The sequence below is a fragment of the Empidonax traillii genome, unplaced genomic scaffold (genome assembly GCF_003031625.1).
Source record: "Empidonax traillii isolate 1590-97213 ecotype Southwest subspecies unplaced genomic scaffold, ASM303162v1 scaffold994:size215947, whole genome shotgun sequence".
Taxonomy (NCBI): Eukaryota; Metazoa; Chordata; class Aves; order Passeriformes; family Tyrannidae; genus Empidonax; species Empidonax traillii.
This window is the reverse complement of record NW_020956187.1, coordinates 17,376-43,344: the sequence shown is the minus strand read 5'-3', so window position 1 is coordinate 43,344 and position 25,969 is coordinate 17,376. Positions and strand designations below refer to the sequence as shown.

General features: G+C 57.0%; 1 protein-coding gene across 2 annotated transcripts in view; it reads left to right on the top strand.

Moving 5' to 3' along the window:
• Positions 1 to 25,969, top strand: part of OSBP2 (oxysterol binding protein 2) — a 102,946-nt gene that overhangs the window by 72,852 nt on the left and 4,125 nt on the right. For both annotated transcript variants that reach the window (XM_027903839.1, XM_027903838.1), the window contains 9 exons: positions 12,689 to 12,887; positions 14,275 to 14,392; positions 15,272 to 15,338; positions 15,714 to 15,881; positions 19,223 to 19,468; positions 23,375 to 23,495; positions 24,242 to 24,345; positions 24,640 to 24,735; positions 25,153 to 25,337. In XM_027903839.1, coding sequence (XP_027759640.1) covers positions 12,689 to 12,887; positions 14,275 to 14,392; positions 15,272 to 15,338; positions 15,714 to 15,881; positions 19,223 to 19,468; positions 23,375 to 23,495; positions 24,242 to 24,345; positions 24,640 to 24,735; positions 25,153 to 25,337 — 1,304 coding nt within the window. The remainder of the gene's footprint in view (positions 1 to 12,688; positions 12,888 to 14,274; positions 14,393 to 15,271; positions 15,339 to 15,713; positions 15,882 to 19,222; positions 19,469 to 23,374; positions 23,496 to 24,241; positions 24,346 to 24,639; positions 24,736 to 25,152; positions 25,338 to 25,969) is intronic.

Here is a 25,969-nt window from a genome sequence, read left to right as displayed (position 1 = left end):
GTTTTCCCTGGGGAGCTCTGGGAGACTGCAAAACTGAATAAAATATTCAAAGGAAAGAATAAAAAAACAATCCCAAGGCTTCGCAGACTTGGAATAATGTATGAAGGCAGAGCTCAGGGAATTGTGAATGGAGCAGTGCTGTGGCTCTGCTGTCCCAGCCCTGAGCAGAAGGAGGTCAGGCAATATTTCATGTGGGCTTTAAAAAATAACAGTAATCCCCAGCGGGAGCTGGAGGGGACGTGGAGCCCCATGGTTGCAGCATCCTCCCCATTCCCACTTTGCAGGATTTTGTAGCTGTGGGAGCAAAGGGCTTCCTGAGTCGATGTCTTGTGTTTCGGAGCAGTTTGGGGTGCCTGTGCAGGGCTCTCCCCACAGAGAGTTTGTGGAAGTTTTTGGGGTTGGCAGCGTGGTGGGAGGTGCCGACAGACCCTCGGCACTGTCAGGAGGCAGAACTGCGATGGAATGTGGGCAGGGAAGTGCTGGAGAGAGGAGTTTCTCCAGCAGCCTTTGGGAAAGAATGAGCAGAGTAAGATTTGCTGTGTCCAGCCCAGAGAGGAGGAGAAGGAGGAGGAAGAGGAGGAGGAGGTCGTGCTGGTTGCAATGTGATAAAAGCTTGGAGGAGGCTTGTCTGGAGGGTGGGAAATAGCACAGAAACAGCAGAAACATGGGTTGTCCAAAATTCCAAGCAGGTAAGAGGGGCTGGGGGGTGGTAGGGCATGTTCTCACGTGGATCCATTTCCAACAGTACTTTCCTTTGGTACTTCAGCTCGTGGCTGGGCATCCTGAGGAGATGCCCAAGGGAAAGGTTGAGCTGTGGAAGTAGCCAGACTGGAAGGAGCAGTGGCAGCTGCAGGGGGTGGTTGTGGCTGTCCCAGCTCTGTTTTTTTGGGAGGAGGTGCTGGAGCTGTGGGCAGCAGACCCTCAGGAAGCAGCAGTGCTTTTGAGGGGTGGATTAGGCAGGAGGGGGGTGAGCAGGACAGGGGATGGGACCAGGCTGACCCCCCCATCAGGGTGGGCTGGTGCTCCCAGCCACGCTGTCACCTTTTCCATGGATCCCATGTTGTGCCTTGATTTATCCTTTTAGCGTGGGGTGATGCCTTCTGGAGCTGCCAGGAAGTACCTCGTGGGGTGGGGGGAGCTCTGTGCAATGCAGAGGTCCCAAAATCTTCTGTATTGAACATGAAACAGAAGGGATTGGTTCTCTGGAGAAGGGATGGGTTCTTTGGAGAAGGGATGGATGTGCTGGGGAGGAGATGGGTGCGCTGGTGAAGGGATGGGTGCCTGGGGGAAAGTATGGATGCACTGGGGAAGGGATAAATGCTCCAGGGAAGGGATAGATGCTCCAGGGAAGGGATAGATGCTCCAGGGAAGATGAGATGGGTGCTCTGGAGAAGAGATGGATGTTCTGGAGAAGGGGTGAGTACTCCTGGGAAGACATGAATGCTCCTGGGAAGAGATGCATGCTCCAGAGAAGGGATGGGTGCTCAGGGAAGAAAGGGCTGGTGCTCCAGTGAAGAAATGAGTGCTCCTGGGGAAGGAATGCTCCTGGGAAGGAGGGATGGGTGCTCCTGGGAAGGAGGGATGGGTGCTCCGGGGCCGGCATGTGCAGTTTCCGTCCAGCCGCCTCTGATCCGATTATGTAAATGTCCCGGAGCCGCGGGGAACGCAGCGAGCAGGAGGAAATAAATAAATATATCTGGGAATGCAAGAGCTCTGCTGCGAAGGTGACCCCTCTGTGTGCTCTGGGAGCTGCCCCAGCCGGCTCCTGGTGCTTCTCCTTACGGAGCTTGGGAGCATCCGCTGGGCAGGCGATGCTGGGAGGATGGAGGAAGGTTTGGGCAGAGGCAGAGCGGGACAGGCCGGGCCTTTGTGTTACAGGTGAGCGTTTAAATCCAGCTCTTGCAGGACTGAAAGGTAAGGCCGGGGCTGCACGAGCCGCCCGCTGGCTCTGCTCCCATCCATCCGTGCTTGGAATCGCACTGGGAAGAGTCCGGGCTCGCCGGGACCAAGGAGCCCCTGTCAGCTGGGCTGGGAGCAGACAGGGAAAGACAAGTCACAGTGTGCCACGGGGGAGGAGTGGGGGGGAGGTGTGAAAATAAGAAGCAACAAATTAACAGGATAATGGGAGGCTGGGAGTCAGAGCCAGAGCACGGTGCTGAGTTGAGTACACTCATCCAAGGAGCAGGGAAAGCTCCCTCTCATAATTCAGCAGCAGGCAGGAGGGATGTGTGCTTGCACTGAGGAAGCCAGTTTGGGCGTTGGGAAGAGCTCACAGGGCTGTGGGTGGCGCTGGAAATAGGTTTTTAATGGGAATGGGGAAGCTACGGCGGAGCTCGGAGGCGGCTGAACTGTGAGTGTGTGACTGCTGTGCTCTGCTGCTGGCTGGGTTTGGCCTTCCTCGAGGAATGTAAGCATGGAGAGGAGCATGGTTGGGCTTGCCTGTGTCATTCCTGGGTTGGTTTGTGTTTTCCTTGAGGTTTTGGAGGAGCAGAGGTAGAGGAAGGCTCTGCCAGGCCCTCACAAGGAAGGGTGAGAGGTGGCCGGGGCAGGGGTGCTGTGCTGGGTGGGAGGTGCTGCTCTGTCAGGATCTGGGGAGGAGGGACCCTCAGGCTGCCTGGAGTCCTGGGGATATGGAGGACTCACCAGCCTGTCCTGGGATGCCAGCACCCCCTTTGAGGCAGACTGATCCCCCTCCCAGGTTTGCCTTTCCCATGGGAATGAACCTGTCTGGAGCGCCAGCACCTGAGACAACAGCACAGAGCACCCTTCAGCCTCCAAACCTGCTGGGAGGGCTTCTGACTGTGTGAAACCCAGGGCTGGAACCAGAGTGAAACAGAGAACAGCATGTGCTGCTCCTCCTCTGGGGAAGGGGCCATGGGCTGTCGGTTTAAGCCTCTCTGGGACATCCAGCAGCATCCCAGAGGCTGCATCCTTCAGCCCCAGCAGGATTTCTTCCCTGCGGATCCCTCCAGGGCTCAGCAGCAGTTATGGGTGGTCCTGTGCCACGTGCCAGTGCTCCAAGGAGCTGCCAACCTCTCCCTGCAGCCAGGCTGGACTCCTGGAGCCTTTGAGTGGCATCTGCCCTGTGGAATCGGTTTATTTGGAGTGTCTGTGCTGGAGCAGCTCCCTGGGCACAAGATGTGCTCCTCAGAGCTGCTCCTCTGCCTCTTTATGTCCCAGCCTCTCTGCTGTTCTGTGGAGTCTGAGCCCCCTGTGCCCACTGGGAATGCTGAGTGATTAATCCCTGCTCCCAGAATTGTTTCCGTATCAAACCAGACGATGCTGAGCACCTGCTCTGAGCTGCCTCAGGTTCCCCAGCACAACCTCCAGCCTGGTGTGTGAGTTCTGATGGTTTAGAAGCCCCATGTGTGTCCATGTCCCCTTTGGAAAACCGCTTAAAGCTGGGAGGGAACAGATCTGGGATCTCCTGCCCGGGGTGACGGTGGGACCGGCATGATGCACACCCAGCTGTGTCCCGGTGCAGAGCTGGTTCTCGGGATGGATGCAATGTGATGCTGTCCCTCGGGGTCCCCAAACCCATCATGGCACAGGCAGGACGATGGACCTGATCTCCTCCACCCCCACAGCGCTCCAGGCAGCAGGGAGGGAGCAGCATCCTGCTGGGCTGCTCCCACTTCACCCCAGCACAGCCAGTGGGCTGGAGGAGCTCTCCACCCTGTGCATCCTTCTAACCAGGGGTTAATTCCAGCCCTGCAGCGAGCAAACCCCATCCTTCACCCCTGGATTTGCCTCCTGAGGGCAGGGATTGCCCCCAGCCACCCAAAATCGGAGCAGCCCCGCGCGGGGGGGGGGGGGGGTTGGGCGTGTCCCCCGTGCCCGTGTGGGGGTGATGGAGCAGGAGGAGCTCGTTCCCCCTGGCACAGCCTGTGTTAATTATCTGGGCTGCGCTAACGACACGTGCACTAATCAGCGCGTCGCAAACCATGTCACCGACCCAGAAAAGCCCCGGCCCCGGGATTAAATCCCTGTCCCAGCCCTAATCCCCCTCGGATGAGAGCGCTGGAGCGAGGGCTCCTGCGTGTTCCTGCTGTGGATGTGCTGTGCTGACCAGGGAATAACCGGTGGGTTCTTTGCTGCTACTGGGGGCACGGGGGGAGGGTGAGGGGTGTCACCCCAGTGTCTGTCCCTGCCTGGGTGGGACCAGGGGAGCAGAGACGATCCCAGTCCCTGCTCTTGGAGCTGCTGTGCCTTTCCCTGGAGCATCCCGGGTTGCTTTTCGAATGTAGAGGGGTGTGAGTATCTCTGATCAGATCTGTTCAGACAGGCAGTGCCTTCCTCCCGCTCCCCTCCTCCTCCTCCTCATTCCTTGTGGTTGCTGAGTCCTTCCAGCTGGGTTATTTCAGGCTGTGGGTGCTCAGGCCTCGTGTGTGTCCGTGGGGCCTCTGTGCTGGACGGGGCCTCCAGCTGCTGCTGCTCACTGTGCCTTGGGGCCTCTCACCTTTCCTCCCCCTCCTCCTTCTCCTCCTCCTTCTCCTCCTCCTTCTCCTCCTCCTTCTCCTTGTGTCCATCTGACCCTTGGGGGACTTTGGACTGTCTTGGGGCTCCCTCAGAACCTCGTGTGAGAAGGTGGGGGACAGGTCTGTCCCCAGCACTGGATGGTGCCTCTCCCAGCTCTGCTTTCCTGTTTGTTTTTGGCTGAGAGCGATAGCTTTTCCATTGTGGCTTCAGAGGAGAGTTGGGAGTGTTTTCCCAGGCTGCTGGGTCAGCAGGACTGTGTGTTGGTGGGCTCAGCGTGGGCACTGCACTGTCAGCAGTGCCTCGTGTTGATCAGCAGCTCTGCTGAGCCAGGAGACAGCCCAACCAGGCATTACCAGCGCAGGTGAGCCCTGCCCATTCCTCCTGGGATCCTCATCAGCTCCTTCCTGCAGTGCCTGTTGAAGGAGGAGGCACTGGAATGGCAGCACTGCTCTTCCCTGGATTTACCCAGGAGGATGTTATGGGAGATGAGCAGGATCGAGGGGGATGCTGCTGCTGCCAGACGAGCTGCTCTTGCAGCCCCCGGTACTGTGGGAGGTTTGCAGAGGCCTCACACAAGGCTGAGACCGAGGTACAATCCGAGGCAGGTCCCCCCAGCTCCCGGGGTTGGAGGTGCCCGTGGGCAGTGCCAGCTGCTCCTGCCGCCCAGCGCTTGGACAGATGCTCCTCCCGCCTGCACTCTGCTCCGTGGGGTGGATGAGGGAAGCGGCCAGTGAGAGCCTCATTCAATCTGTCACTGTGGGAGCTGTCAGCAGGACAGAGCTCTCTGGGCACACCAGTGCCAGGATCAGGGCTCCGGCTGCCTGGAAGCGAAGCCCGTCCGCTCTCCTTGTGGTGGAGTTGCTTTGCAGACCCTGAGAGGGTCCCCCCGCTCCTGGAGTGGCTTTGGGGATTTGGGCAAGTGAAGAGGAGAGAAAAGTCTGCAGCAGCTGCCTGGAGGTACCTCCCTGTGGAGGAAAAGCCAGTGCTGGGAGCTTCCTAGGGAGAGGAGGTTTGGCCCAAGTGGCAGTGGAGAGGCTCCACTGCTGTCCAGGCAGGTGAGAGCTTCAGCAGGACAAGCCTGAGACGTGCTCATGGCCAGAGGAGAGTGGGAAGGCCCTGCAAGGGCACAGTTCTGGGCTGGCCACGCCGCAGCAGGAGGGCCCAGCACAGTCTCAGTTCCCAGTGTATCTTCTGTACTGGTCCCAGCGTGTCCTTGTTACGCTTGGTGTCCCTGCACACCCTCTGGCTTGGCCAGCAGAGGCCACTGGGTGCTGCTCAGTGAGGGTGGGAGGGTCGGTACTCACAGCACTCCGGAGTATCCAGCAAATTCCTTAGTTGTTTTTCCAGCAAAAACCAGGCTCTGATCCTTTCCCTCCCACAGCTCCAGGCTGGCATCACCTTGGTCACGCCCCGTGGGCAGCGTTGGCTCGTTCCATGTCCCAGAGCCCACTGAACATGTCCTGCTGTGCCGAGTGTGCCGCGGCTCCGGACTCCACGGAGGCTGCGTGGGGTCGGGATTAGAGGCTCTTAGCACAGCCAGCAGTGGATTTGCCACTGCTTCCCACTAATCCTCCCTTTATTGCATGGGCTGGATTACACGGCGCTGGAGGCGGGTCTGGCTGCTGTGCCGGCCCTGTCCAGCCACAGTACTTTGGGATGAGCTCGTGCTTTGGGATGAGCTTGGCTCCAAGGAACCCCTGGGCAGGAATCTCTGGCTGGGTCAGTGGTGCTGAGCCAGCCTCGTGGGGAACACCAGTGTGTCCGTGGTATTTAGGCTCATGGCCCAAAATAACGGGGTAAGGTGGTGAAATGCCCAGAGAGACAACCAGGAGACCAGATCCGACTTCCATAGAAGTGTAGACGTCTCCATCTTGGACTTCTCTGTCTTGGATGTCTCCATCTCAGACATCTTCATCTTGGACATCTCTGACTCTCTGATCTCTTCACTCTTGTGAGCAGGGACAGCCCCCAGGGAATGGCTGGAGCTGTGTCAGGGCAGGCTCAGGATGGATCTCAGCGCAAGGTTCTTCCCCCAGAGGGTGGTTGGCACTGAACAGGCTCCCCAGGGCAGTGGGCACAGCCCCAAGGCTGCCAGAGCTGCAGGAGGGTTTGGACAACGCTCTGAGGGACAGGGTGGGATTTTTGGGGTGTCTGTGCAGGGCCAGGGGTTGGACTGGATGATCCTGGTGGGCCCCTTCCAACTCAGTACATTCTGTGACTCTCAGGGAACTCCCAGTCACCAAAGGGAAGCAGGCACTTCTAGGGCACAAGATACCACCTGGAATGGGACAGTCAGGGATTTTGGGAAGGCTTGTTCAAGTGCTGGAGGTCTGGCTGAGCCCACCAAGCGAGGTGGGCTGGAGCCTCTGCTCTGGTGTCTTCCTCCTCCTCTTTGGGGCACTAAGGATTTTTTCCACGCTGTGCATTTCTGTAGTACCCATTTTCCCTGGATGCAAATGAAGTGGGATGATTTTCGGTGTTGAATCTGCACCTGCTGCCCTCACAGGATTTTATGCAAGGTCACCTTGGTTTTTTGGGGTGTTGTGACGAGCCAGCTCTCCCCACCAGCCCTGGCTGGGGAGAAGCAGTTCCCAGTGTCCCTGAATGTGCTTCAGACAGCGGGGATATTCCTGAGCAGGCTGAGGGTCACTCCAAGGATTTGGGACAGATTTGCAGTTACTTAAGCAGTCTGTGTTGTGCTCCTGGTGGTGACCAGCAGCCTGGCCTTGGGCTGCGGGGACCGTCACTGTGGAGCAGATGACCACACTCCAAACCACGTCTCCTGACTGTCTGTGCAGGATGATTTCGGATTTAGGCTGGCTCCATCCTTGTATTTCCCCTTTTACTTGCTGCTCAGAGTATTTTTGGAGGGCGGAAGGACAAATTAACCCTCTCTGGGTGCAAACGCTCTGTGATTCACACGAAACAGCTCCTACCCCATCCCTGGAATTGTCAAGGCCAGGTTGGATAAAAACTTGGAGCAACCTGGTCTAGTGGAAGGTGTCCCTGCCCATGGCAGGAGGTGGAATGGGATGAGCTTTAAGGTCCCCTCCCACCCAAACCATTCCATGATTGTGTGATTCTGATTTTTGTGGCTGACACGGTGTGAGAGTTGAGATCTAAACAGAGGCTCTGAAATCGCCCTTCCCTCGGGAGGCTGTTCTGCAGTGAGCAGCAGCCAGCTGTGTCCCAGGGTTTTGATGACTCCAGGAAGGAAGGGAGCACTTATCTCCAGGCAGCAGACACAGCACCACGCTCTGTCCCTGATGAGTGGAGCGATGCTCCTGCTGGATAATTCACTGATGAACAAGAGATGATTGAACGCATCTGGCATTGCCTCCTCCCGTGTCACTCCTGGGCGATGAAGGGCTCCTTGTCCCAAGGTTGAGCAGCAGGAAGTGTTGCTCCCACAACAGCAGGCACTTCCCTAGTAGGATTTTTCCTCCCCAAAGGTTAGATTTTTAGATTTGCTGGGCTGTTCCTCTGGGATGCTGGGGACAGATGGGATTGCAGGTGTGAGCCCTCGGAATCCATCGGCGTTGCATCGGAGGTGGTGAAACGCTCAGCCTTGCTGGGGCTGTCCCAGAGGTTTTCATTCCTGTGGATCAACCCCCCAGGGCAGAAATCCTTCCCTGTGAGGGTGGGCAGGCCCTGGCACAGGTTGCCCAGAGAAGCTGTGGCTGCCCCTGGATCCCTGGAAGTGTCCAAGGCCAGGTTGGACGGGGCTTGGAGCAGCCTGGGCTGGTGGAAGGTGTCCCTGCCCATGGCAGGGGTGGAACGAGCTGAGCTTTAAGATCCCTTCCCACCCAACCCATTCCATGATTCTATGATGTCTGGCAGGCCTTGCTGTGATCATTTGCCCTTTCAAGCTAATTAACCTCATCTCTTTGTGCCTTTCATCTGGTTTTGACTGTTTGCTGCACTGAGGAGGCAGATCCCCTTGGGTGTGTGACAGCACCACCTCGGCAGGACAGTGGTGACCTCAGGCTCCTTTTCCTCTGCATAAATAATCCCCAGGCTGTTAAGGATGTTCCCATTAGCCTGCAACAAGCTGTGAAATCGGGTATATTTGCCGTGACAAATGTGTGAAAGGTGCTAAATGTGCCCCTGGTGGCAGCAGCTCCTGGGCACAGAACAGACCACGGCTGTTGGCACCGTCTCTCACCTCCTGCTCCCCAGCAGGGTCTTGATGACACCTTTTCTCTTACTCCATGGGAATTTGCAGGAACCTTGATAATATTTTTCCATGAAAACATGCTCTTTGGGCCACCTTGGCCGTGCCTCCTTGTGCTGGCAGTGATTTACAGCTCCACTGTTCAGTGCTGGGTTAGGACCTGCCATAACAGCTTGGTCCAGCCATGGAGAAGAGGAGAAACCACCTCTGTCCCTCCTGCCACCTGGCTGCAGGTAACAGTGGGATTCCCTGGGACTGCAGATGGATGAACCTTGCTCTTATCTCTGGTCATTGGTGACCTGTCACCTTGGCTGCTGTTCTCCAACCCTGACTGCACCGTGATGGGGCTGAAGTGGAGCAGCCTTTGGGAGTTTGGGATTTCATCCAGCTCTGGCCCTGGGGCAAATCCAGGTCGTGTTGTGTCACCTCCTGTACTCGCCATCCCCTCCTGTGAAGGAGAAAACCTGGTGGAATGGGGAGTATGTGGGGATGGGCACGACACCCCCTGCCCGTCCCTCCTCTCCGCTGTCTGGAGGGATGGTCCTGGCAGAGCTCTGGGAAGGGCAGTTCCTGCCAAGGCTGTACCTTCAGGTGCACGTGGCCTCGACATCCCAACCCTGCAGCTTGTTGGGGAATCACTTTTCCTGTGCCTTCCTCCTGCAGCCGGGCACTGCCCTGTCCTTTGGAAGAGGTTCCTTGAGGAACCTCTTCCCGGTGTCCTGTATCCCTGTGCCAGCCTGGCATGGATTTGTGGCTGTGTCTCACAACCCCCAAGCAGCTTCAGCTGGAACTAAATTTAGCCACGACTCTGAGAATGTTATAAGCTGGATTTCAAGGTGCTGCTCCTGCTTGGTGGCCGGGATTGTTTGTACCTTTGGAACACGGAGCCAGGGGAATAATGATGGGAATGAGGGATGAGCTGTCTGAGTTACTTACCCTGGAACCCTGCAGCCCCAGGGAGCTCATGGGCTGTTGCTGCCCCTGCTCCACACCAGGCTCTGGGATGTGTTTTGGCTCAGGATTGAGTTCAGTCAATAGAGACAGTGAAAAGACACCCCCTGAGCCCTGTTTGGTGCAGGTGAGCATCCCTGTGGGATTCTGTGCTGTCTGGCTCTGGGGGGTGCAAACCCAAATTAATAACATTAATTTGCTTGGCTGCTGCTGGCAGAGGGGGGCTGGGCTTGGGGGATCCCTCCTGCAGGATGTTCTCCTGCTGCCACCCTTGGCATCACTTGTCTCCCAAGGAGCAATCATGATCCTTGCCTGGGCTGATCTGGATCCTTTGATCTGGGTTTGCATCAAACCAGTGTCTGAATTGCAGAGGAAGAGGCTGCAGAGAGAGGGCCTGACAGACTCTTAAAAACCGAATAAACCCTGTACATACCCCAGCTGGCTCCTAAATCCACAAGGACACAAGTTGTGGGATGCTGTGCGGAACATGCATCGTCCTGACCTGCTCTGTGGAGGTACCTGCAGCCTCCAGTGGGACCTGGGGCCGAGTGAGGATCATCCCAGTAATCTTCCAAAACATCCCCACACTCTGCAATGCTGACAAACATGCTCCATCACTTGGATTTTTTATATGGCTGTAAATGAAGCCTGTCAGTGCAGTTTTCCCTTTGGGATACACCATGGAATCTCTGTGAAGCTTGGATTCCTTGGGACGGGAGAGTCCGAGGTGTGACCTGCTGTGATTTTTCATTAGGATATTGATTCCCATCAGTTTATGGAACAGTTTCTCCTCTCCAGCTCCCAACCCACACGGAGCCCTGCCTTCCCGTGGCTCCTCTGTAATTACCTCCTTTCCCCCTAATTCCCCAGCACACCTTCCAAGCCGTGGTTAATTGCAGTTGGATAATTACAGGTCATCTCCCAGCGCATCGTTTTAAAGCGCTCAGCCCCTGAGCTGGAGGCAATTCCCACCCTCTGTGCCAAAATGGGCATTCCTGTGCCCTCTGCCTGCGGAGAGGGACCTTTGGAGCACATAATGAGCTTTGCTGGGCTGGGAATGTCACAGCCACTGTCCCATTACTTGCCCTTGTTGGATCCTCTTAGCGCAGCACCTCGGTGGGACAGAGGAAGGAGTGGTCAGCTCAGGGTTTGAGCTGCCAGAGCCTGCCGTGTGAAGCATCAGGGCAGGGCCCCCCTGGGCTTTGGGGCTGGGGGTGGCTGCCAACAGGACTTCTTCAGGTGGGGAGAGGAGTTGTGTTGTTTCCAAAGGGTGAGGTGGCAACGTTCAGGATGTCACCAAAGCCACATGTGCCTCCCCCCTTCATTTTTCTTCCTGATGGTGGGATATTCATTCCCTCTGCTTTGTGCTTCTTCACCTAAAGCATGAAAACCTAATGCTTATCATCATTTCTGATGTTATCAGAGGAAAAACTTCTTCTAATGAGACTCAAATCTTGCTGCTATCCAGAGGAAAGGTTTGATGAAGAACTGATGATTTGGAGCTTTTCTTGGGCAGATTGTGGTAAAATCAGGTCAGGAAAAAAATCAGGACCTGTTGCTTGGTAAGGAAATACCTTGATACTCAGGTGCCACCTGCAGCCCAAATTCTGAGTAACCTGCCAGGAGCGGAATAAATCATGTGTGGAATCCAGATAGCTGGAAACAGAAGATAGCTGAGTCCTGGGGATGGCTGGAAGTCTGTCAGACATCCAAAACTCTCTGGTTGTAGCCCTTTTGAGTAGTTTGGAGCTCTTCAGCCAGCATTTATCCAGAGGACCTACGTTGCTATGCTGACGAGTTGGAGGCAGCTGCAGCTCAAGCACAGTTCATTTGCCTGCAAGCAAAATAATTTCCCTGTGTCGGGGTTTGATTCCCTGCCTCCAAACTCCTGGAGGATTTCCCTAAAAATCACATTTTAAATGTAGAGAAGAAGTTCAGTGTGTCCTACCTTTCAGAGATTTGGAGGAGGGAGGAGGAGCAGCCTCTGTGCTCAGCTGCACGTGGGGCGGATGGCAAAGCAAGTGGCGAAGCTGCAGGGACTCGAGGTTCCATCCAGGATAGAAAGCAACCTAAAAATAGAACTGTAAGGGCCAGCTCTGTCCTGTCAGACTATTGGCTGGGATAAGGCAGTGTGGGACAGCCAGCAGCATTCCGGCCCTGGGTGGATATCCTGCTCCAGGAAATGTCCCGCCGGAGTCTGGCGCACCCGGGGCTGGGTGATGGTGTCCCAGCTGTCCCCTGCCTGGTGCTCTGTGTCTTGGAGCATCCCCTGAGCCCTCCTTCCCTGTGCCCAGCATGTCTGTGGGTGTCCCCATGGCTGGGGGGTCCCCAGAGCCCGCTGGGGAGGGGATGGAGGCCTTTGGCCATGGTGGATGCGTTGCAGGGGCCAGGCCAGGCCCTGTGCTTTGTCCTGGGCTGGGAGCTCCAGGGAGGAGCTGGGCATCCTCCCTCCCTGCCTTCTTGGAGTGCAGTGATTGCTGGCTCCCAGTTGGAGCAGCCCCAGAGCAGCTGTGGCTGCCCCATCCCAAGGCCAGGCTGGGCAACCTGACCTACTGGAAGGTGTCCCCACCCATGGCATGGGGGTGGAACGATATGATCTTTAAGGTCCCCTCTAACCCAGACCATTCCATGATTCTATGATCCTCTCCTTTCCATGGCTGCCACCCCAGGCACCATTGTCCCATCCAGCTTCTCCTCATTTGCTGGATTGGGATGGGCATGGCTGCTTGAGATCTCAAGGCTTGGCTGAGGTTTGTGAGAGCCCAGCCTGGGCTCCTGGGGACCACAGCGAGGTCAGGGATGGGGACAGGGACAGGCTGTGGGGTGGGACACACTATGCCAGGCTGTCACGGAGATGAGACACGACGGAGTCTCCATGGACTCAGGGTGGTTGTCTGTGTCGCTGCCGTCTCCTTGGGGGTGGTCCAGGTTTGGGTGTTGGAGTTGAGCTGTCCTTGGCCCCGGGGATGTGGGGACTGTGCGGAGGAGGAGGGGGGTGTTGTGGATCCAGCTCTGGGGTCACCGTGTGACACCTCCCAGGGCTGTGCCGGGGGCTGACCTGTCCCTTTGTCCCCTCCTCGCCAGGCCTGCCGCGATTTCCTGGACTTAGCCGAGAGCCACAGCCGGAAATGGCAGCGGCTGCTGCAGCATGAGCGGGAGCAGCGGATCCGGCTGGAGGAGACCATCGAGCAGTTAGCCAAGCAGCACAACAGCTTGGAGCGCGCCTGCCGCGGCGCCCCTGGCCTGGCCTCGGCCACCACCAGCATCTCCAGCGCCACCAAGGGTGAGCACCGGCCCGGGAGGGACCCCTGGCCGGGATGGGCTACGGGGTTCCCACTGGGCTGATCACAGCCAGCCCAGGGTGCTCTTTTAAACGGATCCCATTAGGCCATAATTATTCCTAATCGTCCTTGCTCGGGGACTTGGATGTCCCCAGGATACAGATGCAGGAGAGGGCTGTGTTCCCAGCTCACTCACGCTATTCCAGACTATTTTGGGAGCTTCAGCCCTCACTGGTGGCTGCATCTCCGGGCGGCCACGGTGCCCTGGCACTGCCAAGTTGGCTGTGTGGGGTGGCAGTGGAACAGCCAGGGGCTTGTTTGCAGTAAGATCCAACAGCTTTGTGGATTCCTGCCAAATGCCCTTCCCTGAGGGAAGCATTAGTTACAGCTACACAAACTGCAAATGGTGCCAGGTCTTGTTTTTAAAGGATATAAGATCCAAGGGAGAGAACATCAGCAGCTGGGGGGGGTGATGGTGGTGCCGGGCGCTGTCCTCATTCCTCTGTGGCCTCAAGTTGTGCCAGGGGAGCTCTAGTTTGGATATTAGGGAACACTTTTTCATGGAAAAAGTTGTCAGGCATTGGAACAAGCTGCCCAGGGCAGTGGTGTCATCCTTGTCCCTGGAAGAATTTCAAAGCCATGTGGATGTGGCACTTGGGGACATGGTCAGTGGTGACCTTGGCAGTGCTGGGGGATGGTTGGACTCGATGGTCTTAGAGGGGTTTTCCAGCCTGAACGATTCTGTGGCACAGCTGGGGAGGGCAGGGTGGAAATGGCTGCAGGGACAGGCACAAACGCTGCTGAGGTGGTGACCCTGCTCCTCTGGAGAGAGTGGGAGTGATGTGGGAAGGGGGGTTGCTGAATCCCCCTGGATGGGGCAGGAGCAGGGGAGCTGCAGGGCCTCCATCAGTGTCTGCTCCCGATGTCGCAGCCATCGATCTCTCCCACCGCAGCAGGGAGATGTTTACAAATGCAGGGCTGGAAAACCCAAGGGCTGGGAAATCTCCCTGAGCATCACCTGAAGCACGTGACTGTTTTTTCCTGCTCTAATCCCAGCCGGATTTCCCGGCGGCCGGGGCGGTGCTGGAGTGGAGCCGCATCACACGCGGCTGGGTGTGCGAGTCACGCGCCTGTGTCAGCCCCAGGCAGCCCGGGGGCATTTCTGGGGAGCATGGCACGGGAGCCTTTTGTGCCTGGATTGGGGAGCAGGGCACATCCTTGCTTTTAGGAGCTGGAAATTGGTATGGAATCCTCCCACTGTGGAGTGGGATGGAGAGGAGGGGGCCAGGCTCTAAAGGGAGCGGGCGTGGAGGGGACACGGGGAGGGGCTCGGTGGGTTCTGAAGGGGACCAGCAGCACCTGAGTGTCTCACACCCAGGGTGCCCACAGGGAGTGTGCAGTCTGCCAAGGGAGAGGCCAGTGATGAAGATGAGGAGACGGAGTATTTCGATGCCATGGAGGATGCACCAGCTTTTATCACTGTAACTGCGGACCCCAAACACCACAGGTACGAGCCCCCAGCCCTGCTGGGAGGGATAGGGAGGGCTGGCATTGCTTGGCATCTGGCTCAGGCCCCAGGGCAACATCCCCTCCCGGGGGGTCACTCTGTGGGCAAGTCCCTCAAAAATTTCTCCCAAACTCCTGCCAGCCTCTGCCCAGGGCTCCCTGTCTGGCTGCTCCTGCGTTCCTGGAGCCAGTGAGGCTGAGGATGGCCCCAGCTATAGTGAAGAAGTGAGGAAGGGCAGGTGTCAAGCCTGTGCTGTGGGAAAGCTGAGACCTCTGCCCCAGCAGCTGATGGGAGCAGGGACTTGGAGGGAGATCCCTTGGAGCGTTGGCAGAGGCAGGGAACACCTTGCCTTAATAGAATCTTGGAATAGTTTAGTCTGAAAGGGACTTAGAGCTCATCTTGCTGCACACCCTGCCATGGGCAGGGACACCTTCCACCAGCCCAGGTTGCTCCAAGCCCTGTCCAGCCTGACCTTGGACACTTCCAGGGATCCAGGGGCAGCCACAGCTTCTCTGGGCAACCTGGGCCAGGGCCTGCCCACCCTCACAGGGAACAATTCCTTCCCAGTATTCCATCTAACTGCCCTTCAGCTGCATCACCTGCTCTTACTCCTCCCTGGGCATCTGGGCTGGAGGTGCCTGTTGACCCACAGTCACATCACTGGGCTTTGTGACAGAAACAAAGTCTCTGTGGCCGAGCATCCCCTCCTGAGCATCCCCTCCCAGCACCTGTGCATGGCCTCTGTCACCCTGTTTCCATACCAGCAGCACCCTGGGGTGCTGCAGGGAGATGCTCAGGGTGATGCTACACCAGCCCCATCTCTCCTCTCCCCTCCTCTGCCCTCTCCCCCGTTCACCAACCCGTGTTTCCCTCCCACAGGCGTTCGGGCAGTAACCTGAGCGGGGCCAGCGAGGGCCACCCTGAGGACTGGAACCTGGAGGACAGTGTGAGTTGGCCTGGCAGAGTGGGAGGGATGGTCCTGGTGGGAATAAACCAGGGAGAGGAGTGGGAGAGGACTTGGCTGTACAGGGAACCTTCCATCTGAATCGCAGGTGCTCTCTGGTGGTTGCTCCATGAGCCGTGGGGGGGGGACAGATGTCAACAGTCTCCCATCAGCATCCTAAATACTTTCCTAAGGGAAGCAGGAGAGTATTGGGGGGACAATTGTACCCATATTTCCCTGGAGAACAGACTTGCAGCGATGCTCCCCAGCACAAGTGCACACAGTGTCTCCTGAGCTGGGACTGCTGCTCCTGGGAGGGGCTGGATCAGGTTGGGTCATGTCCAGCTCAAACCTTTGTTTCTTCTGTGGCTTCCACAGGTCTTTGAGAGCTCAAATCAAAGCAGCTACAATGAGTCCTCGTGCAAAGATCTCCTGCCGAAGAAAAGGAGACGGACTCGCATTCCCGACAAACCCAACTACAGCCTTAACCTCTGGAGCATCATGAAGAACTGCATCGGCAAAGAGCTCTCCAAGATCCCCATGCCCGTAAGTCAGCGTGTCCCTGGCACCCAGGGCTGGCACAGAGGGTTTAGTTTGGGCACAACTCCTGGCTGGACAAAGGATTTGGATTACAGCTCTGGATGGTCCTGCTGGGTGCTGTGGTGGGCACAGCGTGCCGAGTGTCCCTCTCGGCAGCCCTGAATGGGATAGGAGCCTGTCACCAACTGGCAACTGGGTCCCAGGGGGCTGGATTTTGCACTGGCAAAACCCTCTGAAACCACCTCATTCTTATTGTAGAATCGTGGAGTGGGTTGGGTTGGAAGGAGCCTTAAAGATCATCCAGTGCCACCCCCTGCCATGGGCAGGGACACCTTCCACCAGCCCAGGTTGCTCCAGGCCCCGTCCAACCTGGCCTTGGACACTTCCAGGGATCCAGGGGCAGCCACAGCTTCTCTGGGCAACCTGTGCCAGGGTCTCCCCACCCTCACAGCCAACAAGTCCTTCCCAATATCCCATCTATCCTTGCCCTCTGGCAGTGGGAAGCCATTCCCTGTGTCCTGTCCCTCCATCCCTTGTCCCCAGTCCCTCTCCAGCTCTCCTGGAGCCCCTTTAGGCCCTGCAAGGGGCTCTCAGGTCTCCCTGGAGCCTTCTCTTCTCCAGGTGAAGCCCCCCAGCTGTCCCAGCCTGGCTCCAGAGCAGAGGGGCTCCAGCCCTGGCAGCATCTCCGTGGCCTCCTCTGGACTCTCTCCAGCATGTCCTTGTTCCAGGGTGGGCTGGAGCAGAGGGAACATTGCCCACGTGTTCTCTGCAAATCCAGCTGTTACAGAGTCATGGAGAGCCCCAGGACACTGTGAATCCCTGAGGATTCATGAAGAAGGTACCTCCTGGTGATGTAATTCCTGGGGAAAGGACACTTTGGGGCACAGCCCCACCTGCACTGACCACAGCAGGGCTGGATTGCACCCCAGAGACCCAGAGTGTCTCATTTTCCTTACAAAGAGCAGCTTCTTAGTGAAGGAGGTGCCAGGGGCAAAGGCTCCCTGTGATGGTCAGAGAGGGTTTGCTGGGGGGTGTGTCTGGAGGAGCCCCCCTGGCTGCCCAGAGGGCGAGTGGGGTGTGTGTTTAATTCTTGCAGATAAATAACTGTGCCTCAGCTAAATGCTGCCAAACCCAACTCCCCAAAACTGCAGCCCCGTTTTTTTCAGAGCAAACCAGCGCTTCTCAGGCTGCCTGTTCTCAGCAGCTCAGCACCAGTGAGCAGCATGGATGGGACTGGGTGCCATATCCCTAAAAATCACGAGGGCCTGGCAGGCTTGGGAGAGCTGTAACCATCTGGGGTGCTTGAGGGTTATTGTGCTGGCTGGAGGGGAATTAACCCAGCAAAGTGTGATCTTGTAGCCCTGGAATCATGTTCGTGGCCCATCCTGTGCTGGGCAAAGAGCAAGGAGCACATTCCAAGGGGCTTGGATGCTGAATTGGTTGTGTTTTGTCTCGTCCTAAGGCAGAGCCTGAGTGAGAGCTCGGGGCTCTGGGGGAGAGTGCTGAGCTGTCTCTTCCTTGTGCTATTTCCAGCCGAGATGCCCAGCCCGGCCCCGGCCAGGTGTGTTTCTGCAGCAGCAGCAGATCAAGTGTGATGGGCACAGGAATAAGCTCAGGATGTGAAATCCCAGCAGCTGCTGGTGCATGGAGAGAGGAAACTTATACCTTCCCTATCAGTCAAATCCTCCCAGGAGCTGCTGAAGTCCAAACCTGAGGGCAGCAGGAAAGAGGGCAGGGTTAGATGGGGTATTGGGAAGGAATCCTTCCCTGGGAGGGTGGGCAGGCCCTGGCCCAGGTTGCCCAGAGAAGCTGTGGCTGCCCCTGGATCCCTGGAAGTGTCCAAGGCCAGGCTGGACGGGGCTTGGAGCAACCTGAGCTAGTGGAAGGTGTCCCTGCCCATGGCAGGGGGTGGCACTGGATGATCTTTAAGGTTCCTCCCAACCCAACCCATTCCAGGATTCCTTGATAATAAGTAGGACACACCCCAGAAGCTCAGCCACACGTGGGCAGTTCTTGGGGAGACTCACCCCAAGAACAAGCAGCCTGTGGGCAACAAGGCAATTTAACCTCCTTCCAACAGCCACTGAAATCCTTCCCAAGGTCTGTTGAGGGGTACAGGGGAGTTTGGCAGCTCTGTGGATCCACGTGGAGCTGCCGAGGGAGGGCTTTGGAGCTGCCACTGTGGGAAAGGAGGAGGAGGAGGAGGAGGAAGCAGAACAGGCAGCTTGGGGAATTCGGTTTGGAATTGTGGTTACTTACAGCACAAACCATCAGTGAATCCAGTGTGCTCACTGAGTGATGGGATTTCTCATTCCATGGGCTTCACCTGAAGTCTTGGCGAATTAGGACTGTTTCTGAGATGCTCTTGAGTTCTGTGATCCCTCCTGGGGGATGGGCTGACAAACCTCTCGTGCAAACAGCTCCTGAATTTTTCCTCTGAGGTACAAACCTGCAGCACTTAAAAGGAGGAAAATAGCTGTAAGGATTTGGGATTTGGGGGGGTTCATCTGCCTCCCCCATAGAGGGATTTTGCCTCACGGTTGCCTGAGCGGTGCTGAGGATGGAGCTGCCAGCTTTGTTATCTGCATCTCTCCCCAGACTTATCCCAAATAATTTGCTCTTTCTGCTGATCTGATGCTGCTCTTTCTGCACAGCTCTCTTTTCTTGGGTGCTGAAGGATCCCTGCCACTTCCCTGTGTGGAAAATCTAAAAAGAGCTAAGTCCTGGAATCTGGAGTTTGTTTTCTTTACCATGAAATAATTAACTTGGCTTACAGAAGTGGTTCTCCCATCCTTCAGCCATCTGCTCCTTCTAAAATGTATTTCTTTATTCTGAACTGACATTAAAAAGTGAATTTCATGTGGATTCGAGGCAGAAGACCTAATGAGGCTCCATCTTTCTTTACATTATTTTTTTATTTCAGTATTTTCAAAGCAAAAAATAAGGGTGCTGCCATGGGAGTCCCTGGAGCAGGGAGCCCCCCAAATGGGTTTTTTCCAGGTTTTCTGAGCAGCTGGGTCAGCCTGGCACAGGGATGGCTTTACCAGGAGGTGGTGAGGACAAGCTGGGGAGCAGCACATCCCTATCCTGTATTGCTGTGGCTGTGGGATGGTGGCTGGGAGGCAGGAGGGAGCTGCTCAGGCTCATTTTGGGGGTCAAGGTGATGCCTGGGATGATCCCTGGTTATCCCACGGGGCTGCTCCACACCTCAGCTGGGGCCTTCAAAGCCTTGGTGCTCCCGTGGCACGTTCAGGGAGCAGAGCACGTGTTCCCTGCCTGTATTTAGGGCCTGGTGATGCCTCCTGGGTGTCTCTCCTGCTTCCCTGACCCCGCTCCTTCCCCTCCAGGTGAACTTCAACGAGCCGCTGTCGATGCTGCAGCGGCTCACGGAGGACCTGGAGTACCACGAGCTGCTGGACAAGGCGGTCAAGTGCGAGAGCTCCACGGAGCAGATGTGCTTCGTCGCCGCCTTCTCCGTGTCCTCCTACTCCACCACCGTGCACCGCACAGCCAAGCCATTCAACCCCCTGCTGGGGGAGACCTACGAGCTCGACCGGCTGGAGGAGCTCGGCTTCCGCTCCCTCTGCGAGCAGGTGAGGGGGCTGGGGGTGTCCCCCCTGCTCGGGGAGCCTTCCTCGGGATCCTCTCCCAGCAAGGACAAGGACAAGCTGGTGGAGCCCCCGTCCCTGGAGGTGTTCAAGGAACGACTGGGTGCTGTGGTCCAGTTGACAAGGTGGTGATGGGTCACAGGTTGGACTCAGTGATCTTGGAAGTCTTTTCCAGTATCAGTGATGCTGTGGTTCTGTGAAACAGCCTCAAGCTGCACCAGGGGAGGTTCAGGTTGGACGTCAGGAGAAATTTCTTCATGGAAAGGGTCAGGCACTGGAAGGGGCTGCCCAGGGAGGAGGTGGAGTCCCCATCCCTGGAGGTGTTCAAGGAATGACTGGAGGTGGCACTCAGTGCTCTGGCTGGGTGACAAGGTGGGGATGGGTCACAGGTTGGACTTGTGATCTTGGAGATCTTTTCCATCCTGAATGATTCAGTGATTCTATGAAACGACCTCAAGTTGTGCCAGGGGAGGTTCAGGTTGGATATTAGGAAAAATTTCTGGAGGTGTTCAAAAAACAGGTAAACATGGCACTGCATGATAGGGATTAGTGGGCATGAGGTCAGACTTGATGATCTTGGAGGTCTTTTCCAACCTTAATGATTCCATGATTCCTCCTGGCCAAGAGAGCCAGTGGGGTGCTGTTGGCCTTGGCAGGAGCAGCAGCAGGCACAGTCTGCTTCCGTGTTCGGGGAGCAGAGGGTACCTGTCACAGAGCTGCAGAGCAGGAGGAGGGGTGGGAGGGCAGGACAAAGGTGTCCTGACAGCTCCCTGGAGCTGGGGCTCCTGTCACATCTCAGCACTTGAACAGCAAAGGAGAAACTCTCCTTCCCCCAGCTCCCTCAGCTGTGCCCAGAGAAGCTGTGGCTGCCCCATCCCATCCCTGGAAGTGTCCAAGGCCAGGTTGGATGGGGCTTGGAGCAACCTGGGACAGTGGAAAGCAGAGGGGTGGAAGGAGATGAGCATTAAGGTCCTTGTAATCTAAACCCTCCCATGATTCCGTGATTTGAATGATGATTCTATGCAGTGATGCCCCAAGCTCTTCCAGGGTCTCTTTGTGCTGGAAGGTGTCTCAGGATCTCATTTCTTTCCTGCTGGACTGAAATGTTTTAGTTTCACAGCCTGGAGGAGCCCCAGGAGCTCTGAGAGGCCCATGCTCTGACCACAGGGCACAGCAGGTGCACATTGATCAACCAGCAGGTCTTAATTAACTGCCTGGAGTGCTGAATGAGTTGTGACCTGTGGAGATAATGGAGTGTTTAATGCTTAGCACAGTTGGCTTGTCCAGCCTGGATTCCTGGGGAGGAACAGGGCCATTTGCTACCCTTTTCAGGCAGGACATCCCTTTGTGGGGGCTCTCTTTTCTCCAGAGGGTCTGTCTCAGGACACACTGGGAATACACAGTGAGGAGGCTCAGGCTGGCACCAGCATCCCCATGTCCCCCTAACATGGTTTAGCTTGTCCATGTCCCTTATCATTGTCTCCTCCAAGTCACAGCCCCCCATCCCCAGGTTTGGGGTGGTCACTGCAGCGGGTGCCGGGCTCTGCAGGACACCCAGGGGTGAGCAAAGCCCCTCCGTGGTGGTGGGTGCCCAAACCCATCAGACTCCTGCAGAGCACTGGCCTGAGGTGGGATGGCACCTCCTGTCACATCCCATCACATCCCGTCACATCCCACCACATCCCACCACATCCCATCACATCCCATCACATCCCATCACATCCCACCACATCCCATCACATCCCATCACATCCCATCACATCCCACCACATCCCATCACATCCCACCACATCCCATCACATCCCATCATATCCCATCACATCCCACCTCTCTTGGCCGTGCTGCTCCAGGCAGTGATGGGACACAGGCTCTGTGGGGTCTCCTGGAAGGGTGACCCCTGCTCGTGACACAGGGGAGGTCCTGCTGTAGATAATCCCCAAGATTCACATCTCTGCTGTCCCCTCACACCCCCCAGAGCTGTGTGACCAACATCACCCAGCTCTGCTTGTCCCTGTATGGTCCATCCCAGCCTGGGGAGCTCATGCCTGTGGCTGCAGCGAGGTGGGACACTACCAGACCTGACCCTGGCTGCAGCCCCCCTGCCTGCACACCAGCCCCCCTGCCTGCACACCTGCCCTCCTGCCTGCACACCAGCCCCTCTACCTGCACACTTGCCCTCCTGCCTGCACACCTGCCCTCCTGCCTGCTCTGCTCCCAGGAGCCAGGTCAGAGGCCACGCCCCTCCAGCCCCTGTGGATGTCACAGAGCTCAGGTTCACCCACCTCAGCAGCATCACACCTTCACCTGCCTTCACCTGGCAGAGATTCCTGGCTGTCACCTGGTTTGGCCTGGACCATGGGAAGTAGCTGATTCTTTAACAGGATGCTCAATCCATCCCTTAGCCAGCAGCAACCTCTCCCTCCTGGGTACAGTTGGAACATCTGCAGGGGTTTATCATCCTCACTGGGCTGTGATGCTGAAGGCCAGGGCTGTCTGTCAGGTACCACTGGACACCTCTGACCACACCACTCCCACACCTTGTCATCCCTGCTCTTACTCCTTCACTGCCCTCTCCACCACCTTCCTTCCTCCATCCATGTTCCCTTCCAGATAATTATACTGCCTGGAATTATTTTCTCCAGTTGGTCCCAGTTTTCCTCCATATTTGATATTCCTGAACCCTTCCACACCATCCTGATCCCTGGGTGCAGCCCTCTGCCTGTCCTTGAGTCCCTCCCTCGCTGGCACAGCACATGAGCTTCATCCCAAATCAGGATTAGCGTAACTGGGAGCACACCTGCTCCAGAGCCTTTGGCCCTTGAGTGGAACCTCTCCATGCCCCCTGGAGCCACCTCAAAGGGCATGTTTCAGTGACAGTGTGACTTTGACACAGGACAGACAGTCAGACAATGTTTCAGTGACAGTGTGACTTTGACACAGGACAGACAGTCAGACACCCTTCCCACTTCTCAGAATTTTCCTTGGATGCCGCCTGTGCTTGCTCAGCCAACATACTGAGCCAAGCGGTGATAATCCAGTGCCTGAAATCCAGTTATCCAAATAGGATTTCCTCCTACTGGTGACTGGGATTTGGTGGTGAGACCTTAGCTCTGCCCCTGTGTGTAATCCCGAGCTTGGGGCACTCAGGCTGTAATTACAGCAGTGAAAACCATCCCTGAGCTCCGTGAGCGGCCGCGGGGCCTGGAGTCAGTGGGGTCTGGTGATGGGTGGCCTGTGCCAGGCTGGGCTGTGCCACCAGCTGAGACTCTGCCTGAGGGCAGAACCCTCTGCCTGAGATTTTCCTGCTGCCAACTTCATTTTGGACAGCTTTTCCAGGGCAGGGGGTGAACATCATCCTTTAACAAGTCATTCTCAGGATTTAGGATGTTTTGTTTTCCAGCCCAGTGTGTCTGTAAAAGCAAAGCCAAAGTCTTGCTGTTTGTCTTGGACAAGTTGGGGACCTGTGTCCCTGTGAGTTCCAAGGCAGAGCAGTGGGAACTGCTGCTGGTAGGAGAGGTGCTGTTACACTGGGATTACTGGGGTGCCAGCACTTCCCTGTTTCTCATCCAGGATCCCTGGAGAGCAGAGCCATGTCCTGGGATCATGGCACTGCAGCAACTCACCACTATGATTGCTCAAGCTAAGATATTATGGATAATGCTGTGAAATGAGCCTTAGCAAATCCTGGCAGGAGCTTGGCACACCTCCTCTTGCAGCCAGGATACCTCGTGGAGGGTCACCCCAATGCCCAGGAGGAAACTGGGATGTCGAGGACAGTACCTGGAGCATCCTTAGCGTGAAAGCTGCCATGGACCTGCCTTCTCTCCGAGGAGTCCTGCTCTGATAACTCACCTGACAACTCTGACCTTATGACCTGTTCTCCTTTCCCAGGTGAGCCACCACCCCCCAGCAGCCGCCCACCACGTGTACTCCCGGCGAGGGTGGACGCTGTGGCAGGAGATCACCATCGCCAGCAAGTTCAGGGGCAAATACCTCTCCATCATGCCACTGGGTAGGTGATGGGCTCTGGGAACATCGGGGTTGGGGCTCCCTGCAGTGCTCATGCAGCGCCCAAAGGTCAAAGCAACCAGTCCCTGGGGCTCACCTGGGGCTCAGTGAATCCCCTGGGCTCACACAGGGCTCAGTGAATCCCTTGGGCTCACCTGGAGCTCTGGGAATCCCCTGGGCTCACCTGGGGCTCTGGGAATCCCCTGGGCTCACACAGGGCTCAGTGGATTCCGCCCTGAGCAATGTCACGAGCCCAGATTTGTGCTCCTGGCTCAATGATCCCACGATAACTCATCCGCCCTGGAAGTGGAAATGATGCCAGCTGCAAAGGGAGGCCGCTTTGCTCTGGAAATAATCCTTTTTGGATGCAATAAGCTGCCTCCTTGCAGTGTTTTATTTGTCTTCTGCCTGTCCCTGGGCTGGGCACTGTGCCCAGAGCTGGTCCCAGAGCGGTGCTGGTGCCTGGCGTTGGGAGTCAGCCAGGCAGCACGTTTCTGACCTGCTCTAAAATGAGTCTTTTTGGCAGAGGGCAGAGGGCCTGGCAGGTGTTGAACCTCCCTTCCTGGAGCAGATGAGGGAGAGGGTGTGCAGCAAGAGCAGGGATGAATCCAGACCCAGCCCTGGTTGGGGGCAGAGGATGGGGGATGCAGGTGGAGGGGCTGGGGTGGCTCTGAGGATGAGCACGAGGTAGTGGTGGGTTCTGGGGAAGCCTCTCCCCTCCCTGGACTCAGGGAACCCCTCTCTCCCCAGGTGCCATCCACCTCGAGTTCCACTCCAGTGGGAATCACTATGTGTGGAGGAAAGTCACCTCCACCGTGCACAACATCATCGTGGGCAAGCTCTGGATCGACCAGGTCAGTGGCTGTGAGTGAGGGACTGGGTCCTGCCTGGCCTCACCTGGCTGGGCATTGCCCTCCTGGGGTGCTCCTGCTGTGGTGGAAAGCTCTGCTTCCCTGGCAGGGATCGAGGGAGGCTTCCTGAAGCTCCTCCCGGCTCTTCCCAAGGCCTGCAGCTCTGGGGGCAGGGAGGGGTGGGTGGTGCAGGGGCTCCAGCCAGCCATGGTGCTGTACCCAGTCTTGATTTGTACCTGCTCTACAACTAACACCTGCTCTGTCTCTCCCTGCTGTGGTTCTGTGTCTTTTATCCAGTCTGGTGAAATAGAGATTGTTAACCATAAGTCCAAAGATAAATGCCAGCTGAAATTTACCCCCTACAGCTACTTCTCCAGGGATGTGCCCCGAAAGGTGAGTCCCCAGCAATGGCCAGCCTGGGTTGGGGTGAGACCTGGCTCTTCCCTCTGAGCTGGACTCACAGGCTCCCAGTAGCTCTGGGATGAGCCCCAGCACGAGGCTGAGGGGCTGTGCTGGCTCCTCAGCTGTGGGTCACCAGGGAGGGCTGGGGGGACCTCCGTGTCCTGGGTTTTTAACCTCCATGTCCCTTGTTTTGGCCCTCTGTGTGCTGGAGCTGCAGCACTGAGACCTTGGAGGGGTTGGGTGGGCTGGAGACCCACCTGTGCATGGTCAGAATGGCCACACGTTCCCCCTGTGCTGGATGCAGCTGATGTCTCAGGAGACACAGCACCAGATCCAGCTGCTCCAGTGGGGCACCTGGAGGGTGTTCTGCCCCTCTGGGCACTTCCAAATGCCACCTCCCCCTGCCAGGTGACAGGGGTGGTGAGTGACGCCGATGGCAAAGCCCACTACGTCATGTCTGGCACGTGGGATGAGAAGATGGAGTGCTCCAAGATCCTGCACAGCAGCCATGGCAGCACCAGCACGGAGGGCAAGCAGAAAACCGTGTACCAGACCCTGTCCCCAAAGGTCCTGTGGAGGAAGTACCCGCTCCCGTGAGTCCCCTTGGCACAGGGTGCTGGACGGGCATGGGGATGGGGTTGGCATTCCCTGGGCCTCGTGGGATGAGGGGCTTTGTGTGCCCAGGCCTCAGGACATGGATGGGGACCAGGACTTTGGGGGCTGAGTGGCTCTTTCTGGGGTGGGAGGGGAGAGCAGGTCCCTGCAAGGGGAGGGTGGCTTTGGGGGACCCTTGGGGGTGGGTTTGGGGCCATCAGGGGATCTGGTTGAGTTTCTGGGCCTGTGGGATATAACAGGGAGATGCATTGGTTGCTTTGCCTTGCTGGAGAGTCCCTGGTCATCCTGTCCCACCAGTCACTCTCTCCCTTTGGAGACCAATCCTCCCTTGGCACTTCTGCCCACAGCAGGGCTGTGCTCAAATCAGTCTCCAGCCTCTGGTAGCACCCACAGACTGTCCCTGATTGGGGATCTTCTGTTGGGATGGGGACTCCACCCCTGCCCTGGGCAGCTGTGCCAGTGCTTGACCACCACTTCCATGAAGAAATTTCCCCAATGTCCAACCTAAACCTCCCCTGGCACAGTTTGGGGCCATTCCCTCTCCTCCTGTCCCTGTTCTCTGGAAGCAGAGCCCGAACCCCCCCAGCTCCCCCCTCCTGGCAGGGATTGC